The following is a 22,808-nucleotide window of genomic DNA, read 5'->3' as shown; positions in this document are numbered from 1 at the left end:
CAAATTATGCATGGAGATTGTATTTTTGTTACAAATTTATGAAATTCTTTTTTTACAAATTTATGAATTTGAAAATAACATTTTATTTTAAAATAGTCTAGTTATATTTTTATGTAACATTGAGATATATATTAAAAATTATATATAAAAACAACATTTGAATTACTTTAGAATAATTAAATAGTTATGAGAGGCTGTAACTAAAATCTATTAGTTGGAATTATGGAATAAAAGAAAAACATTTGATACATAACTGCCGCAAAATGTGATTACCATTTTTCCCGTCCCAAATCCTTGTGGACACATCTTGTAGCTTTGTCTGTTTATTAAATCCTAAAGAATTGAAACCTTGCACAAAATAACTAATTAAGGACCCTTTTGTTTTACTTCTTTTTAAAAATATTTGTTTATAGTGTACTGTTTTTTGTTAAAAATATCGTTTTAAAACGTCATGTATTTTAAAACAAATTACATAATGTGTCAATATATTATTGGATGCATGTGTAAAATAAATTTATACCAGTGATGTTTATAAATTAAATTTTAAAAAAATAGTTCGAAAAATAGACTTACCATTTTTAGCAAAAAGTAAATATATATATTTATTTTTTGGCGGGTAAGTCAATATATGTTTTTGGTCAGGAGTAAAAAGTAAATATTATGATAATAAAATATGAAAAATATAAGTGAAAATAAAATTTTATTAAAAATAAAATAAAAAACGCCTTAGACTTTGGGTTGGGATTGTACTACTAAGATCAATATGGTTGATGTGAATGAGAGCAATAATATAGAATTATTTAAATTGAAAGAAAGGAAGAAAAAAAAAAAACGAAAAAGAGAGAAGAATATCAATGACTTACGGGTCTTGTTAACATCTGCATATAGGACACATGTTAAGGTGTCTTAATATAGAAATTCAATATTTAATGATACAAAAAATTTAATGTTTAAAAAGTTAAAATGCACAAATTCTAAAACATAATTTCTATTTTTGATTCCTTAACATGTGCGCATGTGCCACATGTGGACATGTTAACATTCTTCATGACTTATATATGATGAGAACGTTTACAGAGGAAAAGTTGAAGGAATATTATGTTGGAAAAATAAACAGAAGTGGAACTCAATGGTTGGAATATGGAGAGTTTCTTTTGTAAAAAAAAAAAGGGGGATTTGCATGTGAAAACAATTAATTAGGCAGGATAGATTTAGGCGGGATTTGGAGATGATTTAGGCGCTGAATTGTGTATAGCACAATATCTTGCCTTAATATATTAAGGATATGATGAGAACGTTTACAGAGGAAAAGTTGAAAGAATATTATGTTGGAAAAATAAACAGAAGTGGAACTCAATGGTTGGAACATGGAGAGTTTCTTTTGTAAAAAAAAAAAAAGGGGGGACTTGGATGTGAAAACAATTAATTAGGCAGGATAGATTTAGGCGGGATTTGGAGATGATTTAGGCGCTGAATTGTGTATAGCACAATATCTTGCCTTAATATATTAAGGATATGATGAGAACGTTTACAGAGGAAAAGTTGAAGGAATATTATGTTGGAAAAATAAACAGAAGTGGAACCCAATGGTTGGAACATGGAGAGTTTCTTTTGTAAAAAAAAAAAAGGGGACTTTCATGTGAAAACAATTAATTAGACAGGATAGATTTAGGCGGAATTTGGAGATGATTTAGGCGCTGAATTGTGTATAGCACAATATCTTGCCTTAATATATTAAGGATTAAGTAGTTAAGTTTTTTTACTTTTATAATAGATAGATAAATTATTAAACTAATAATAATTTTAAGTTTTAATAATAACATGTCATAAAAATATCATTTAAAACACATAATGTTTAAAACATAATGTTTTTTCAGAAATTAAAAATAAAAAGTTTATCATACAGTACTTTTTTTTTACGCAATAAATTTAGTTAGATTAAAATATATTTAATATCTTATCGTTAAAAAACAAAACTTATTTTTAAGATGTCCAATTGCGTAATTGTACTATTTCTAGACTTTTCTAAACATTCATCGTGTGGGCAAAGAAACCGTTCCCCAAAATAAAATCCCCAAATTGAAACCCTAATTTCCGCCATTGTCAAGCTTCTGTTATTTTCCCGACGAGAACCCAATTCACCAATTCCTTCAATCTCAATTTTCGTCACCTTACCCTAAATTCTCCAAATCACGCTGCAGAAAAATCCAATCTTGTAATTCATAAAGGTTTCATATTGTTGATTCTCAAGCTATGGTAATTTCTTATTCTCTTTTCATGTGTATTTGTTGTTTAGCTTCTTTGTAATTTCAAGCTAGGGTTTTATATATTTTCTTATTAGATTAACTTTTGAACTTTTGAATTGAAAGTATCAGTTTTTAATGACTGCCTTTTTTTAAAAATGTATTGTTATTTGTTTGGCTCAGCTAGATATATTTTGGATGAAAATTTGTTATTGGGATTTTGCTTTTTCTATTGGTGATTATTTGAATTTTGTTAAAAGTTGGATATTTAGCTTGTGATTATTGTTTAAGCATAGCGTGTGTATGTTTGTTTTTCACTTTTTGAGGTTTTAAAATTGATTCTAGAGGTATAGAATCGACTATGATATGTTTGGAAGTTTTTCAGTAGAATTGATTTTGCATTAAGAATTGAATTGATGTAAACTTGAAGGTATGATTTGTAGCTTCTGACTCCAAACATGTTTTTTACCATAAAATTTGTTGTTCAACTCACTTGTACGAATATGTATCCTAGGTTTGGTCTAGTGGTGAGGGACTTGGGTAGCATAGTATGCATGAGGTCACGGGTTTGATCCTTTATCGCTTAGTTTGTTTGGGGTTTCTAATGTTAATTAAGACATAGAAGTAAGTAGTAACTATTTGATGTTTGTCCCCAGCGGAAAATAAAAATGGAAAAGAAAAGTGTTGATTGGATTTCTTTATCACCATATTGAACTGGGTTCTTTGCCCTTAAAAACTGGTAGAGAAGTAATGGTTGAGGAAGGGGGACTTCCAACAGTTTCAAAATCAGCTATCTGTGAATAGAATTTGTGCAATAGAGTCTCTGAAATGTTCCTTGTTTTTAACAAAACTAAGTAAATTATTTATGCAGGCTACAAAGATTCTCGCAAACTTGGTTGTGATGGGTGGGACAATCTTGGCAAGAGCCGTCGTTCAGGCATATCGTCAGGCCCTTACCAGTAAGCTTCCCAAATTATGACTGTACATATTACTGATTTGTTCAATAAAACATATATGCTTGCTAATATATTATTAAATTCTGTCACTTCTTAGTATATTGAGAAGCAACAAATTAGACCGTTAAGTGTTTGTTCTCTATACTGACTTGCTTTCATGGATATATATATATATATATATATATATATATATATATATATATATATATATATATATATATATATATATATATATATATATATAAATGTCACTTTCCAAAACAAAAATCATTTTTAAGTTTTAACACTTAATTGCTAGATATTTAGTTGTTACATTACTTTAAGAATATAGGAGCTTACTTTGGCGATAAAGATATATCGGAGTTATGGTGTATTTTTTCATGGGTTATGACATAACTGCGATATATCTTTATGTTGATTGAGTAAGAAATTCTTTTATTGCTGGGGCAATCTATTTTACATGTTGGAATCATTACATGGGATGCATTCATAATGAAATTTTGTTTGTGGATTGGCTTGGCTATACTACTCCGGGTGCATATGTCCAGTCAGTTTTGAATGGAATTTTACTTGAGTTGATTGTGTTGCATATTGTGGAAAGAGCATGGATGAAGGATTAAAACATCATGTTCTATTTTATTTTTATTATAGTAGATCTCTAAAAGGTTCTTTCACGAACCCCGTGTTGCATGGTTTCTTGTTCTTCATTTGTATGCATGATTTGCTCCTATTCGTTCCACATTGAGAACATGGTTTTTGTAGACCACTCTTATTTTTAAGAAGCAATAAATGGTGGTGAGTTCTTCTTCTTCGGGATTTAGATGTGTTGGTGTGGAGTAACATAGGATCATATTACTTCTCCCTAAGAGACAAGTTATATCCACGGACCAGGGCCATGTCGTTTTGATTGAGTTATTTGTTATATATATATATATATTGTTGAGATGCTTTGAAACCTTGGAATCAATGTAACATTTTGGTTAGAGTTTGTGTGATACCCTTCGGCAGTGTGCTTTGTTGGATTTAATGCTTGTGGAATGAATGAAATGCTGACCTAGACTACAATGAATCAATCTTTTACTGGTTTTCACATTTTCAAGTTAAGTGTAGAGATGATCCTTACACATAATTAGAAGTTCCTAAAAAAAGTTCTGCCCATGACTGGAATTTCCAAAAACTTCCAAAAAAACTAGCCAGATTTCAATGTATAGGGCAAAGCTGCCATGACTGGAATTGAAGAAAATTCTATATGACCAATATGTAGTGAAGAAAAAAAGATTGAATCTGAAATTATATTACTCAGAAATGATTGATACAGTGATAGTTTTATAATTCTACTTTCTACATTTTATCACCAAAATTCTTTGTCAATTTGATCTTATGACTAAAAAACTTCTCAATTTCATTTCGTTGCCCATCATTCACATACAACATTACATTTCTAACTGAAGTTTAGAAAGTAGTTCCTCTTCATTTTTGTGGACACTTTACAGTTACATTGTATTTGAAGTAGCTTCCCAATTTAGCCATCTTGTTTTACTTGAATTCAATTGTGATAGCTGAAACCATAACCTCTATTCTTTGGTCCACTCAACTGGATCCTTTTGTGTCTAAAACATTTATTTTGTATCCCTGAACCTATTTGTATTACAAACTTGTCACACCCCCTAATGTCAGAAGACTTGGTCATTGCCTTAGCATATCCAGCTTCATTTGAATGTTTGCTATGCCCTCTTATGTTGCTGAAGTCTTCAGATTCTCATTATGGGACTAAATTTTATGCTTTTAATAATCCTTTAGATATTATACGTAGATCCCTCATGGTAATGTGGCAACAATAAATAAGCATTACTAGAAGATGGATTCATATAGTAGTCAAACGTATAGGCAATATTTAAATTGAATTTTGTCATGTTAGTCTCGATACATTTCATCTGTTCTATTGCCTATGCAACTTAATATTGTGATGAGTGAACTATCAACTTCCATGAACTTTTCAAGACATTTGACATTATTTGAGCCATGTCTATTTTGCGGAAGAAACTTCATTGTTACACTTGATTGAAAATATTGGCACGTGAATCTTTTCGCAATCTTCTTTTGCTTACATTGTTTGATTTGATCTATGTACATCAACGGGACTCTGTTTAAAAGCCTCATCTTTGACAATAAGCAACATTCTTTACTTTTGTACCCTTAATTTGTCTACCTAATTTGCACTATTTCAGTTCCTAGCTTTTTCTTTCTTCTATTTTGTATTTACCCAATCTATCTATACATATAGTTATTGTCAATTCTTCTCAATTTATCAACATATGTTGTTCCAGATGCCTCAAAAAATGGTGTTGCACAAGAAACAATGCAAAATACTATCCGCAAAGCTAGCAAAACAATAACAGAGCAAGAGGCTCGGCAAATTCTTGGTGTTACCGAGAAAACTCCCTGGGAGGATATAATCAAGGTTAGTATATCTTATGTGCTGTGGTTTTTGTTTTAAGGGTTTTAAATATATTTTCAATTCCTATAAAATTGACCAAATGTGAATTTCGTCCAACTAATTTTTTTTTATTGATTTATCCATTTTTTTTTTTTATTGATTTATCCATTTTAAAATGACTTATTATGATTGTTACAAAGAAAATGTAAACAAAATGCAAGAAATGTATTGCTTTTAATTTATAATTACCTTTTTATCTCCCCAATCATTTCTACATTACCACTTTAGCCGTGTATAGTCGTCAATTTTAAACAACTTCATCCACGTTACAGTGTTCCAAAAACATACTCGATGAACTCTTGTTTTAGCATTGTCTTAAAGAATTGTTTTTTGCAGAAATACGAAAGATTGTTTGAGAATAATGCAAAGAATGGGAGTTTTTACCTCCAGTCGAAAGTTTATCGGGCGAAGGAATGTTTAGAGTCTATCTATAAAGGCAAGGGTGAAGGAGGCCCTAGTTGAGGAGTCGGTTTTGCACCAACAATTTTGCTCCATCGTACTACTCTTTGTGTGGTCATTTTGGCCACCATGTTGTGTGTTATTTGTTGAATCAACAAAATTTATTTTACTAGAAAAATTATTTGTAAATGATTAGATGGGAAATTCACTCCAAATAAATAATGGAAGCTATCTATATGGAACTGAGGCTATTTATGCTTTTAATTTAACACATTATCAAGATAATAATAGTAGCCAATAATACCAAAAGTACGAAAACATCTAAATGTTTTCACTATTAACATTTGTTATGTAACTTATGTTCATTTGTTTCATTCTCATCATTACCAATACACCAAAATTCTTATAGCCTGTGTTTTGAACATATATCTTAATATGTTCATTTGTTTAATGTATAAGCTGTCTTTGTAATGAAATATGCAATTTGTGCATATACTGAAAGCTACTTATGACATTTAATCTATTTCTAAGAGTTTAAAAAAATAGGTTGAATTTTTTTTTTTAACGCCCAATAGAATTTTTTTATTAGTTTTTATAAACTAGAAATTTCCTTGCTGCAAATAAGTTTTAGTCTTCTAATTGTTTAATCATCATTGTGTGCTGCAAATACTTTTGAACAGAAGTTTCCTTGCTCTTAATGATTTCATCTTTGTAAATGCTCTCCTAGTGATGACATTGAACAAGAGATTAAAAGTACTACCTTCTTTTTGTTGTAGGTTTAGCAGGCAGGGTCAGTGGTTGATCCCAATGTGTTTGTGGTCGAGATGTTTAGGAGGGGGTCGGGTGTTTGGGTGGATAGACGGAGGTGGAGGAGTTCGTTATTTGTTTTCGGAGGAAGATATGATTCGAGAATGTTTATTATTGGAAAGAATTTAGCCTAATTGTCTGACAAATGAGCTTGGAAGGGGGAGTTCATACGGATAGGTACATAGTTAAAGAGGAGAGAGGATCCTCTCCGGTCAGATTACCATGCAATGAAAGATGAGTTATTGATTTGAAAATAAAGAATTTTTTTTAAAAAAAGGGGATATGTTTTAATTTAAGGGTATAGATGGGCATTGTTTCCTCTGCAGTGAGATATGCAATTGGGAGAATCTTCTCTCGTTAAAGAGACCTACAATTTTCTTACTTACGTAGGCTATCGAGATTGACCCTCATATATACAGGAACAGATTACCTCCCGTGAAAAAATAACTGCATGGAGTGTAGTGCAGTAATCCACCCTTTATTTAATTATTTTATTATATATATGATACTGTTCACAAATTAAATGAATGGTCATGATTCCACTTGAAGAAAATGTGACCGGAGAGGATCCTCTCGCCTCATATACTAATGCTATTTATTATTTGGAATAAATTAGTGTCATTGAAGGTTTTACTTTTTTTCATCTGGCGTTTGCGTCAATCGTGCGATGCTTCTGACAAAGGATACTCTATTACTAATATATTAAAATCGATTACAACCAAAGTTCTTAAATTATCCTTATTGTTTTTAATTATGTTGTAAATTTTATATCTTTCATTGTAATTTCATCAAAAAAAAATATATAAAAAGATATTATAGAAAGAATGAGATAAATACAAAAAAATAAAAAATATAAGATAAATACGAAAAAAAAAATGATATACTTAAAAATAGGAACAAAACAAATTATAGATAAAAACAAAACAGAGCAATCTATACGAATAAAAATAGGGAAGAAAAAAAAGCAATAAAAACATTATATAAAGTTTTTTTTTTATTCAAACAAGCTTAATGCATTTCATTAACTATCAAATAAAAACAATTCTATATAAAAAAATCATAAACAATATTTTTCATAAAAAAAAAAAGAAGAAAGAAACATAAACAATATACTATCAAATTTACTACTTACCACTAATAATAATAAAGTTAAATAGTATCAAACTGACTAAATTACCCTAAATATTCGTAATAAAATTTATAATTTTTTATTAGAAATATACACGGACCATTATTTATCACTAAATATAAAATATTGAATAAATAAATTTACAAGAAAAAACACAATAACCACTTATATTTTAATAATATTATATAATAATTTTTTGTAATCCCTTAGGACACATGTTAGCATCACCCTTGTCAATTTTATGGTTTCATGATCGGCACTTGAAACCTACAGATTATTTTGCATTGGTTTCATTGGTTTTCATCATCAATTTTTACTATAGTTCCTTTTAGTTGTTTAAAAAATACTACTGATTTTAAATATAGAAAAAATTGGTTAATAAAAATTGATATTTCAAATTTAAATATAATACATTAATTTTTATTTATTTAAAGTTTTCTTATATTTAAAATCAAAGAAAGTAAAATAAAAAACAAATAAACCATAAGTAACACCATAGAAAAATAATCACATTTATCCCTATGAGCTTAACCCAATTGATATAAATATAGCATTATAAATACAGAGTTGAGATTCAAACCTCGTACCGTTCACTTATTCACTTTAAATTTAGACACTAAGCTACCTGACAAAAGTATAAAATAAATAAACACCTTATATATGTAAAATGGAAATACTAGTAACTCAACTAGCTAGCAGCCTAGCACTCATCATATAAACAGTGAAACAACCCCTAGTGAGTCTATACACGCGGAATGTTAATTGTCCCCAAAAATTCACTATTGCATGAAATGAGACAAATCCATATCCTATCATTTTCAAATCATTAGACCATTGAATAATTACATCTTTGACATGAAGAACATCATTTTCATGTTTATCGCGAGACTTTTTGGGACGTTAAATATAAGAAAAATATTAGATTAATCATAATTTATGTATGTTGTTCAAAATTTAAATTAAATATATTAATTTTTGTTGATAGTATATTTAGAACAAAAGACGATATTACAATCATAAATATTTAACACTGGTCGTCTATTTCAGACTTATCAACTTTCACTTCACATAATATTAATGGATAGATATGGTTGATATTAAAATATTAAAAAGCAAAAAAAATGTGCTACATCTATAATTGGTATTTAGAAGATATGCACAATTTTTGGTCCAATTGCCTTACCCAAAATAGTGGGTAATCAACCAGTCACCCTTAAGCCTCATCCCTAACACTAACAAGTGACTCATCCACTGCAAAGGTAAAGCTTTTCTTATACTAGATATATGTATTATATTTTTAAATAACCTAAATTTTGTGTAAAGGCAATTAGACCCAAAATTAGGTATGCCACCCCACGTGTTTAATTGATCATAGTCAATGAGATGAGATGAGATGAGATGCACACCTGACTCATTTTATACTTGTTCAAACTCGAACCTCTGAATTTAAGATAGTGTGATCAAATAGTAATTAAAAATGAAATTACATTTATCATTTTTACAACAACTTCTAAATTTAAGAAATGTTTTTTTTACTACTTATCTTACTCTTACCCAATCAGAAGGATTGTGACTAGAACACATTTTCAGACTGTGGTTGTAAAAAGGGTAACTATTTTAGTAAACCTAAAAGTCTCACATTATTAGAAAGGATAAAATCGTGAGGGTTTACAGAGACTCAAAGCAAACAATACATTGAAACGTGGTGTGATGTACTTCAGAGTGGAATGAAACATTGGTGTTAGAAGGAGAGGTTAGACGTCACATATCCTCTACCCCCTTAGGCTCGACCGGGTCAACTATTCTAATACACCTAAAAGTCTCACATTTCATGGGAATCAAGGCTAAACGTAGTTTATATACTATATTTATTTTGATGAGAGTTTTAAACCTTAAGATTAAATGAAATGAGTGGATGAAATTTGGTATCAACTAAAATTTGACACCTGGGTTTCATTTGATATCAACTCCTATTTATAAGAGAATTACATACTTTGCAACTTCTAAAAGAATTTCATTTAAAGTAAACATAGAAAATACATATACCGTGTTCTATATCAAGTTTTACTTCCTCCGAATACGAAAGGTAATATTATTAATTTTATTTTTTTTATACTTTTGTTAACTATAATAATGAAACCCACAATTTTTTATCAAGTGATGTTATTTGAACAATAGTTAACAACTTTTGTGACAACTTTATATATTTTTTCTTTATTTACAAAAAAACAATAAAGTAAGAGGGGAAGAAAGAGCATAAAAAAATAATATGGTATTCAATGAGACTCTGTCTAATGTCTCTTATTTTGTGGATGACAAGCTATTTCTTGGGCCTGGTTTTGTGATTGTTCCGGACGCCTCTTTCTCGTCTTTTTCTGATTGGTGTTCAGATCCTTATGTTTCTATCCAAAGCATACTATAATTTGTTTTGTATTGTAAGGGATTGAGTACCCCTTGTACTCCCTTATAATAATATTTTGCTTATAAAAAAAAAAAGTAAAGAAGTACAAAATAAGGAGAAGTTGGCCAAACACAATTTTTTACCTCTTTACTACTTTTAAGGAGAAGAAAAAATTGTTATTTTTCAATTGTCTTTGTTAATGGTTTTATTTTACAATAATTTTATCGATTAAATTCAAACTCAATTATCCACACTCTAACAACCCATATTCATACCAACGTTTACTTTTATTCCTAATGGCCCTCTTTTATAAATCCCTTTCTACTAAAAAAAAACACTATATACAAAACAAAGAAACATTGAATCATATAAACTAGCATAAAGGTTATAGACCAATTGCCATTCAAAACTATCTTTTGACAATTCATTATAAGATTGCATAAATTCCATTCCATTCTCAAACTAGGTTCCATGTGATTTGACTGAACCACACTTCATTCAATTTAAATTTGGAAAATTAAGTACAAAGAATTTTCATACCATACAGACTTTGTTAACAACCCAATGCAAAATATATTTTTCTTTACCTTTTAGTAAAAAAAAATTTCACTTAATTTATTTGGATTAGTCGGTCTTTATTCGGTTAGATATCGAGTCTTAAAAAATAAATAATTTTTTCTAAAATAAAGGAATAATATTATTTTTACCAATACACATGCCCAGATTAAAGACAATTTAGGGCTGATTGTTTTAGATTTTTAAAAATGGATTTTTTCTTTATATTTTCTAAAATCGTTTTCTAAAATATTACAAGTTTTTTTTTTGTATTAGTTTTTTCTAAATTGAAATACTAATTTTGACATTATATAACATAAACACACATTAATGAAGATGAAAACATAGTCAAAATCACAATTTCTTCAAAAAGTTGTATTTCAAAAATGATTTTTATGAAAATCTATTTGAAATAGCTTCAAAATTAAATGATTTTTTCGAAATTTTGATATCCAAAAAAGTTTCAATAAAATGATCAAATACCTAAAATAACATTTTAAGAATAACTATTCTAACCATATTTTCATTTGAAAATTTTATAAAAAATTTCTTTGTAAAATTTTTTTACACGAAATTATTTAACACTATAAGAATCTATTTTAAAAAAATCTATAACAAACACGCGCTTAATTAAGGTTGAATAATTACGAAGAAGTCGAGTTTTAATTCTAATAGATGCAATCCTTAATTTTTTTGAAGAAGCTAAATTAGCCCACCTAAATTGGCGCCAGATGCAATCCTTAATTATTTACAGTATTACTTATTTTTCAATGGAATTTCAAATTAGGCATTTATATCACATTCTTAGTTTTAAGAATACAAAAATTACCGATAATAAATTGATCTAAGTGGTAAGAGTTTTGATTCTCTTAAGCATATGGTTAGGGGTTCGATTTTTTGCCTCATGCATATGAAGAAGATTTGATTGGGATGGGATAATCCACTTTGTGTGCCGGCTGTGCCCCACATATTTTTCGATAAAAATTAATCATCGCTAATGACAGTGAAATCTTTTAATCACAACAATTTCAAAAATACATTTATTTTTTATGAGTCATTAGACCAAAATGCTTTTAGTGCAGTCATGCTTCGGTATTTTGCTAGAGATTTTAAACTCAACAAGATGGTTGGTAGTTGGTACACACACGACCATGTTTATTAAATTGCAATTCAAAGGGTTGTATAGATCTTGAATTATAATGACATCTTACATTTTTTCTTCCTTTTCACATTTTCCTTGTCTACAATTTTTAACTCTCTCTCTCTAAGTATATCCATTGTATCTATTTTATAAAATTTTATTCTATAAAATAATGGCACAACTCGTGTGTGTAGTTACTTTCTTATGTTTTTTTTAGCATAATATAACATGATATTATTGAATATGACTCACCTCAAAATTGACTGAATTTCGTTGTCAAATATTGTGCATTCTTTGTTTACATATATTTTTACTTTATTCTCTCTGTCAAATTTGTTCGGAGACTATTATATATTATTTGAACCTAAAAAATATCAGGTATTGTTTGATAATTTGGGAATATTTGCCTAACAATCAATGAAAATGAGCTACATATGTAAATTTATATGTAGTATACGCAACTAACTTTGTAATTAACTTTTATTTTACATGTATATAGTTTGTTCTTATTGGTTGATGGGTAAATACTCCTAAATCATTATAAAGGGTAAATTAGGAAAAAAAAAGCTTATAACATATATTCTCATTTCTATTTCTTTATACTTTATATTATTCACACTTACACACATTTTAGAAATACCCTTAAAAAAATATTTAACAACAATTTCTTTTCGTTGATAGAAATAATAAGTTATTGAAACATAAAATTAAAGGATTGGAAAATTCGAACCCCTATCGTAACATCCGACCTAATAATTTTGGTATTTTTATCAATTGAGATACAATTTGTGAATTTTAACTACAATTTTTTATTATACAAACATCAATCATTTTTCAGAAATATATTACACTTTTTTTTTTGAACGTAGAAATATATTACACTTAATGAGTAAGATTGGAATGAATGATCGAGCTTATCCAAATAACATAAAAGATAAACAATAACAACATTGCTTTGTTCACTAGTCACCATAAATTAATACTAAAATACTCGAAAGCATCCAAACATTTTGATAAATTCTGTGGTTGTTAGGCTTATAGAAGACATGGATAACTAAGAGAATGTTAGCATCAAACCAAATCCATTGAAGAATAAAATAAGTAAATAAACCTATAAAACCAAAATTCTGTTTTGTCTTTACCCCGGACTTTATAATTTTTCTATCTTTAATTAATCACCACACTTTTACAAAAAATGGATTCTCTAATAGTTGGAACACACATACATACAATCAGTGTGCTTTAAAGCCGTTTAATCTTGATCGAAAGTTTAAAATAGTGTAAATTTGATTTTTATTTTATAATTTGGAATTTTTAAACATGAATGACTCGTCCAATCAAGATCAAATAATTTTTAGTACACTAACGGTGTGAATACAAATTTCTATAACAAATGTTTTTTGGACATGAAAATTAGCAAAAACACCATATTAAATACGATTTTCGCATTTTTAATAATTTTCTCTCTTCATAATCAGAACAACACACATTTTCAATGTTTTTCATATGATGTTGAATTTTACCCTCAAATATTCTTCCTTACTATAATAGTAACAAAACAAAAATTAAATCCAAAACTACCTTTTATTGAATTTTCTACTATCTAAAAATGAAATACAAAAAAAATAAACATACAATTTCTTTCTTTTCTTTTTTTGACTAATACAATTTCTTTCATTCTCATCTTTTCCTACATATGTATGAAAGAAAGAAAAACCTAAAAAAAAAAAGAAAAAAGAATATGAATGAAACTAAACAATTGTGTTAACTAAATTTTAAATTCCATTTTGAATACACAATTAATGTCGCAATATAAAAGTTTTAGATATCTCTATAAGCGTATTATTTCACAACTATTTTACTTTTTATTTTCCGCGTAATATCAAAGTTTGCAACTTACTCCTCCATTTTCGTGTATAAGCAAATGTTTTTTTTTTCAGATTCATCAGTTATTCAATAAATCTAAAAAAGACAGTTTTACTTATATATGAAACGAAGGGAGTAACTGAGTTGTGACTAATGATTATCATCGGGGACTTGAGATATTTGTATCAACCATAAGGTGGTGGTGGATGCCCACTAGTATCTGACCACGTTGATGGCGGAAACTCTGTTCTGCCACCACGTCCACCACCAGGTGGACGGTTTTCCGGGGGTCGAAAAAATCCCATTTGTTGACTAGAAAACAGGGGAAATGAACTAGAAGAGGTTGAAAATTGAGTGGAAGGTAAACTTGTAGCCATTGGAGGTGATATATTAGAAGGTAAAGAGAGTGATGATGATGTTGATAACATTGAATGTGATTGAAGTGCAGCTAATTGTGAATTATAATACCATTGTTGAACCAAATTAGAAGCATGTTCTTGTTGTTGCATCTGTTGTTGCTGCTGCATTTGTTGTAGTTGAAAATCACCAGAACTTTGAAGAATTTGAGAATATTCTAAATAATCTCTAATCAAGTCAGAGGAATCTTGAACCGGCGGCTGTGGTGTCCTAGAAGGAACCGCGGCTGCTGAAAAAGATTGAAGTTGTGATAATGACTGTGGTTGTGGTCGTGGTTGTTGTTGTGGTTGCGGTGGCGGAGGCATAATGGATCTAACATTTTCTGGAAAGTTGAGTTTTGCTCTGCTTCCTCTGAATCTCAATGCGGCTTCATCATAAGCTCTTGCTGCAGATTCTGCTGTATCAAATGTTCCAAGCCAAACTCTTTGTGCTTTGTGTGGATCTCTTATTTCTGCTGCCCATTTTCCCCATGGTCTCTGCCTTACTCCTCTGTATCTTCTCCTCTGTTGGCTGGAATCTTCGAGTGACGCTGCCGTTGATGTGGCGGTGGCTATGGTTGTTCTTGTGGTTGGAGCTTCTTCAGTCACTGGTTAATAAGTAAAGAAAATAATTTGATTAGTTTTGGAGATATTTTGTTAATGAAAAGTTAAAGAAACAAAAGTTGTATCAAAACATTTTGTACTAGTAAGAATAATCAGCTATGAAGGCCGACACTTCTGATCGAAGACGTGGTCAGCATTTGACACATGAAAAGACAATAAAATTGAAAATAAGTATGCTTATTAAGGATGGTATGTTGCGTTTATATGGAAGGATAAGGTATTCAATTATAAAAAAATGTTGAGATTGAGAAAAAAAAAATGGTGAAAAATGAAAAATATTTGATGCATGCAGTATAAGATATTGAATTCTTAATACATATTCATTGTGCAAAGTTTTTGTTAATATAAAGTTGGTATGTTATTAACAAAAACAATAGTATAAACTAATGCTAATAATGCATGGTGTGCACCATTTTTGGATTAAGATAAAATTTTGATGATCTAACAATGAAACACAAAATTTCTGCACATATATCAAGTCATGATTATGTGCAAAAGATCATGTTTTATGATTTGATGAAGAAATGAAGAAAAAATGACTCTGAATCCTCTACGGCTGCAATTTAGCTTTTTATTGTATCATGTTGTTAGAAGTCTCACATTAGCTAGAAATATGGCATAGATACAATCGTAGTCGTAGAAGAAATAAGGGAAAATTTACGTGAATCCTCTACAGCCGGAGGATGGTGCTGCAATTGTAGTGACTTTTAGATTTAGAGATTTAAACGTTATCTCTAGAAAATCTAATATTCCGTACAATTGCAAAATGGTTTATTTTGCTAAAAATATCTAACAACTCTTATGGTTGTTGTACCATACTTTAGTCGACCAGTCATAGAAGAAATGAAAAAAAAATTACTCGAATCCTTTGCAGCTGCAGTATGGTGCTACAATTATAGCAACGTTAGATTTACCTAACAACTCTATGACTGTGACATCATACTGCAGCTGCATAGGAACCGATTTAGATAAAAAAAAATATATATATATATATGGTAAAAAAGTGCACCTGATGATGAAGATTCTCCTTGTCCTTGTCCTTGAGAAGGTACCATGACAGTTCTAAAGAGTTTAGGAACAGCTTGTTGTAAAAAGTGATTATTAGAATCACTACTTTCTTCATCACGCCCTCTTTTATTACCACTCCATGATCCAGAAGTCATAACAAAACCAGAACCAGAACCAGAAGAATAAGAAGATGAAGATGATGATGCATTAGGAAAACCACTTCTTTGAATCCATTCATTACTACTCATTTGATTAGACTCTGATGATGCAGCATGTGTTAGAGCTGAAACCATTTGTGTTAATTCTCTATCACCATTATAAACCATTGAAGAATTACTCTGCATTTGGTTGAAATTTAATGATTGAGATGTACTAGAACTTCCACCATCATTATCGCCGTCGCGCTTCACCGTGAATCCGGTGAACTCACCTGAACCTCTTTGATGCGCCACTGTTAACAAGGACATGTAAACAACGTTGTTGTTTTTTTCTTTCTATTTTGTCACCAATTCTCTTGTATAAGATTTTCTTTGAAGACCCTTTGAGATGATAATGAAAATAAAACTATGTGAAAGCTTATTTAAATACCCTTTGGAAAGTTATTGAGAATGTGAGGAATAAATTATAGTAATAAGTTTGTACAAAAGAGATTAAACATGAGGTATTAAAATACTAGCCCCCATTTAAATAGTATATTTTATATACTATTGTTGTTGTTTTTTATTATACTCTTGTTTCCACTATGTACAGATACATCACCCCCTTTACTTATTTTTTATTGATGAAAAAAAAAATATCATGGTGTACAATTTCTCTTTGATTTTCCAAAATATATAAAATTAAAATGTCAGTATGATTTTTATATATTGTAGTTGTAAAATTTTACATAACAGAGAAAAAAAATTATATGTTTGATTTGGAAAGTAATTATGACCAAGTCAAAAAAAAAATTATAGATTTGATGGTGTATAGTTAAATTGACAAATTAAATTCAACATTTTTTAGCACTATGTAAATTATGAGAAAATAGGATATGTAGAGTCGTGTATATAATTTTACACTGTCATGCAATAAATAACTGTTTATTCGACATCAAATTATCTGACTACGTCCATTTTAATTATATGACATAGCAAAATGCTTGATTTCTATTGAATATCATTGTAAAATTATTTTATATATTGATAGAGTATATTCATTAAACTCTTAAATTATCAACAAAATGAACAAAAAATTTTGAATAACATGAGAAGAGATTATCTCCATAACTTGATAGGAAGCAATACGTAAGGACTAAAGTTTTGGTATTTTTTTTTGGTACGTACTTTTACTTATTCATTTTAGAAAGTAAAATTCTAATCACAAGACTCTTGACAAAAAACCAATTGATAAGAATTGCTCCTCTTGAGGTCTGAAGTTCGATTCGCTATGGTGTCAATTTCGGTGGGCTAATTTAACTTCTTCAGAAAAAAAAAAAAAAAAAAAAACCTTAAAAAAATAAGCAGTACACATCTTATTTAAATGTATACCAGTATATATTGATGAGGTGGACAACTATGATAAAATATTATTTATAGACCTATGATAATAATCCACCTAATTACTATATAAATATATATCTAAATATGATTTTTAATAATTTTTTTTACTGCTTATTATAATATTACCCGACATAAGGAATTATTTATGTAATTACATGATATCATCTCATATTGAAAGAAACATAACAAATAGGAAATGTGGGAAACATTGTATGGGTACGGGTTGCCGCCTCTAAGTTTTTTGGTATTCATGTTCACACCTAAAAAATCATGATTTGACTAAAAGTTGGAATAAAAGATGCAAAATGGAATTAAGTAACAACACCTAGTTGCAATGTTTTGGCCATTCGTGTACTTTGTCGGTGTTCATTCATTTTAAGGATAGAGAAAGAATAAGAGATTATGTTTGAATTGATGTCTATATTCATTTGCAGTCAAAAACAATTTATTAATTTATATATAGATATATGTGTGCGCTTAATTATGTAAGTGTTTTTCTTAATATTCTCATTTTAATCTTAAATATTCTTATTTTAATCTTATTACTGTATGTTTGCTTTTATATACCGACATGTAAATACTTATTTAAGTGGATTATTATCTTTGGGCTTAAGTTATTATGATTAGCCCACAAAACTTAAAATGTGGTTTTGTGTGAAAAGAATTAGAATGGAACTATGACTCTAGAGTTGCAACTTACACAAGTTGGGTAAGAATAAAATTTATTAATATTAATATAAAAGGTCTTACTAACAAGTTTCTCAAAAGAACTATTTAATGATTTGATAAAAACATTATGTATTTAAAATTAAAATATTTATTTTGATATAGTAAAAGTAAATTTCAGGTTATTCAGAAACTCAGAACAATCCGTATATGAGCTTGATGTAAATGTTTATAGTTCTGTTTAGCACACCTTGTATTGACAGGATTCTTTGTTTGGTTAATATATCTCATTTTTGCATGTTAAAAAAAATATAGTAAAAGTAAAATATTTTAATTTTTAATAGATTGATTCCACATTTTCATTAAAATTTATTATTTAAATCTTTAGAAAATAATTTATTATTAGACATATTTAATTTTATTTTTTTTTGGGTAGAAGACATATTTAATTATTTATATAAATAAATGTGACTTTACAAGATAGATACAATGAGAATGGTTTGAAATTTTATAAAAATATGAATTGTCTTTATCATAATTTTTTAGGTAAATGAAGTCTTTCAATTATTTTTTTAACAATTTAGTCTTTTAAAAGTATTTATATCATTGGACTGAATTTCATCCTCATCCATTTTTATTTTAGATTTGAGTATATTAATATTAAAAATAAACTATTGCAAAGAATGTTTCACCGTTCAGCTATTTTTTTTTTTACTATAATGATGACAACAACAAAACCGCAATAATTTGTTGGGGATTAACCCAAAACAAAGAGCACTGAAGGATGAAAGATGAATGAAGAATGAATTTAGAATAAGCAGAAATTGAGTAAAGGAAAAGTAAAAATCTTATTCTTCCACAAAGGGCCTTGATTGTTTATATACAATAGGTGGTTACTTCAAAATGCAAGTAACTGCATAACTACCTAGGACAAACAAAACGTAACTGAATTACAACTGTACAAAACTAACTAACTAACTCTAAAAAGCTTAAGTAAAACAGAAACGCGTATCAGAACTTGAAACAGAGCTTCAGAGCTTCAGAACTTATATCAGCTTCAGAGGTTGTGAGGTTCAGAGGATATGTTGCTTCAGAGGCTGAAGCGCTGGTTCAGAGGTTATAATGCTTCAGACTCTGAAGTGCTTCAGAGCTTGGATTACCAGTAAAACCAATACTCCTCCTTAAGACAAGCTATCGAAGCATACAATCCCTATTTCCCTCCTGAGCTTGAGGAACTGATCTCTCTTCACAGCCTTAGTCAATATATCAGCTTGTTGATTGTCAGTGGAACAATACTCCAAACTTAACTTTCCTTTGTTGACTTGGTCCCTAAGGAAGTGAAATCTTGTCTCAATGTGTTTACTTTTACCATGACTAACAGGATTTTTAGCCAAGTTAATTGCTGATTTGTTGTCAATCTTCAGCATTACCGTGATGTATTCAATGATCTTCATTTCATTGAGAAGTGATTGTAGCCAATTAGCTTGACAAGCAGCCAAGGATCCTGCAACGTATTCTGCTTCACAGCTAGAGAGAGCAATCACTGACTGCTTCTTAGAACACCATGAGACTGGTGCATTTTGGAATTTAAACAGATAACCACTAGTACTCCTCCTGTCTACTTTGTCTCCACACCAATCAGCATCAGAGAACCCATTTAATTCAAGTTTCACACTATCTTTTGAATATGGAAATAACACACCATAGTGTATTGTGCCATTGATGTATCTGAGTATCCTCTTAGCAGCCAGTAGATGAGGCTTCAGTGGTTTGCTCATAAACCTGCTTACATAGCCAACTGCATAGCTAATATCAGGTCTAGTTTGACACAAGTACCTTAGTGAACCAATCAATTGTCTGAATATAGTAGAGTCCACAGTATCACTGTTTTCATCTATTTCCAGCTTAAGTCTTGTATCTGCAGGTGTGACTGATGAATTGCAATCAAGCATTTCAAATTTTCTCAGAATCTCAGTGGCATATTTTGCTTGATGCAGTATCACCCCCTTTGCAGTATATAACAGCTCCATTCCTAAGAAATAGGTGAGCTTTCCCAAATCGGTCATTTCAAATTCACTCTTCATCTGTGATTTGAAATCTTCAATCTCTGCTAGTGAGCTACCAGTCACTAACAAGTCATCAACATACAAACATATGATTAACATATGCTTGTTATCACTGTGTTTAACATACACACCATATTCCACACTACATTTCACAAATCCTTGTACAACAAAGAATTGGTCAATTCTCTTGTTCCAAGCTCTTGGAGCTTGTTTCAAACCATACAAAGCTTTGTTCAGTTTCAGCACTTTATCTTCTTTACCTTTCAATTCAAAACCAGGTGGTTGCTTGACATATACATCTTCTTCCAATGGTCCATTTAAGAATGCTGACTTTACATCTAAATGGAATAAAGGCCATCTTCTGCTACAAGCTAGTGCAATAACCAGCCTTATAGTTTCATGCCTTGCCACAGGAGAGAACACTTCATCATAGTCTAGGCCTTGCTTTTGCAGAAAACCTTTGGCCACAAGTCTTGCCTTGTACTTGACTACTTGGCCCTCAGGATTTTGCTTCACTTTGTACACCCACTTCACATCAATTGCTCTTTTCTCTGAAGGTAGCTTGCACAGGTCCCATGTCTTATTCTTTTCAATTGACTTCAGCTCATCAATCATTGCTTCTAACCACACTTTACTCTTTAGTGCACTCTTGACATCTAAAGGTTCAGTGTCTGCAAGCATAGCATAATGCACAATGTCACCCTCATTGTCTACAGCATTATCTGGAACCATTTCACAATCTGCTAACCTTCTTGGAATATGAGTAACTCTGTGAGGTCTTGGTGTCGGATGAACTCTATCATCATCATCACTTGAGGTGTGCATATCTTCTTCATGATTAGTACCTTGATTTGGATTAACAAAAGTAACTGGTTCATCTATGTTGCTTAATCCATCATCTAAGTCCACTTCACAAATTTTCTTAGATACAGATTTCTGTTTCCAATCCCAGCTTTCATTCTCAAGTACTTTCACATCTCTGCTGATCTCTATCTTGTCTGATGTGGGATTATACAGTCTATATGCACCAGTTCTATGATATCCAACAAATATCACAGGTTCACTTTTGTCATCTAGCTTCTTTCTCTTTGCATCTGGCACATGCTTGTAACTCAAGGAACCAAACACCTTCAAGTGTTTCACAGATGGAATTGAACCACTCCATATAGCTTCTGGCACTTTGTCTAAGCATTTGGTAGGACATCTGTTTAGGATATATACTGCAGTAGAAACTGCCTCACCCCAAAATCTACGTGGCAAACCCTTCTGCTTTACCATGCTTCTAGCCATATCCAGGATAGTTCTATTCCTTCTCTCAGCAAGACCATTATGTTGAGGAGTGTATGGTGCTGTAATTTCATGAATTATGCCTTGCTCTTTGCAATAATTCTCAAACTCCTTTGATGTATATTCTCCTCCACCATCAGTTCTCAACACTTTTATTGACTTGTCACTTTGTTTTTCAACCAGTGTTTTAAATTTCTTAAACACTTCAAATGCATCACTTTTAGCCTTTATATGATATAGCCATATCATCCTTGAATACTCATCAACAAATGTGATAAAATATTTGTTTCCACCAGTTGATAACACATCAATTGGTCCACAAATATCAGAATGCACAACATTTAGCACTTCACTAGATCTCATAGGCAAGTTACTTTTAAAAGATGATCTAGGATGTTTTCCTAACAAACATACAGTGCATGTATCGACTGGAGGTATAACACTAGGCAGTCCTAACACCATGTTCTTTGAATTAAGCATAGACAAGCTTTTGAAATTCAAATGACCATACCTCTTGTGCCATAAGTCACTGTCTTTACTTTCAGCAGTTGCAACTAAGCATTCAGCTTCAATTGCTTTGATTTGACTCTTGAAGGTTCTATTCTTGCTTTTTGCTGTTTTCAGAATTAATCTGTTCTTTGAATCAAAGAGTTTCAGTGCTTCATCTTCTAGCACTACCCTGAACCCTTTCTCAAGTAACTGACCTACACTCATCAAGTTACATTTCATACCAGGCACATATAGAACTTTCTCAATCACTGCTTTCCTTCCATTATTTCTCTGTATCACTACATTTCCAATGCCTTCAGCTGCAATGGAATTGCTATCTGCTAGCCTGATCTTTGTGTTGAAACACTTGTCAAAATCAGTTAAGATGCTTCTATTCCCTGTCATATGATTTGAGCACCCTGTATCAAAGTACCAAACCATGGAATCTGCTGCTTCATCAGTAATTGTCACCATGAAATTCACATCATCTTCTGATGTTGAATCATCCTGTGCCACATTTGCTTCTTCTCCACTGTTTTGACTTTGGTTCTTCTTAGGAGCCTTACATTCTTTAGCATAGTGACCATATTTGTCACAATTGTAACACTGAATGGTGCTCTTATCCTTCTTTTGATAATTCTTCTTTTTCCCTCCTCCTTCTTTTGAGGATTCAGGCTTGTCTTCAACACTTTCTTTCCCTTTCTTGAACTCTTTCTTTTTCTGCCATTTCTTTTTGTC

The 22,808-nt window shown here is 30.3% G+C and overlaps 2 protein-coding genes across 2 annotated transcripts; one reads left to right on the top strand and one right to left on the bottom strand.

Annotated features, from left to right (window-relative positions):
- Positions 1-2,009: 2,009 nt before the first annotated feature.
- On the top strand, positions 2,010-6,366 carry LOC123905840 (mitochondrial import inner membrane translocase subunit PAM16 like 2-like). Its single transcript, XM_045955596.1, has 4 exons — positions 2,010-2,256; positions 3,115-3,202; positions 5,527-5,660; positions 6,033-6,366. The coding sequence occupies exons 1-4, from the start codon at positions 2,254-2,256 to the stop codon at positions 6,156-6,158; spliced, it is 351 nt and encodes a 116-aa protein (XP_045811552.1). The 5' UTR covers positions 2,010-2,253; the 3' UTR covers positions 6,159-6,366.
- A 7,521-nt stretch (positions 6,367-13,887) lies between these two features.
- On the bottom strand, positions 13,888-16,613 carry LOC123905839 (ethylene-responsive transcription factor ABR1-like). The gene is made up of 2 exons (XM_045955594.1): positions 16,023-16,613; positions 13,888-14,997 (listed from the first exon to the last, which is right to left on the bottom strand). The coding sequence occupies exons 1-2, from the start codon at positions 16,486-16,488 to the stop codon at positions 14,180-14,182; spliced, it is 1,284 nt and encodes a 427-aa protein (XP_045811550.1). The 5' UTR covers positions 16,489-16,613; the 3' UTR covers positions 13,888-14,179.
- Positions 16,614-22,808: the final 6,195 nt, after the last annotated feature.

This window comes from Trifolium pratense, linkage group LG2, assembly GCF_020283565.1.
Source record: "Trifolium pratense cultivar HEN17-A07 linkage group LG2, ARS_RC_1.1, whole genome shotgun sequence".
Taxonomy (NCBI): Eukaryota; Viridiplantae; Streptophyta; class Magnoliopsida; order Fabales; family Fabaceae; genus Trifolium; species Trifolium pratense.
This window is presented reverse-complemented; position numbering and strand designations above follow the sequence as displayed.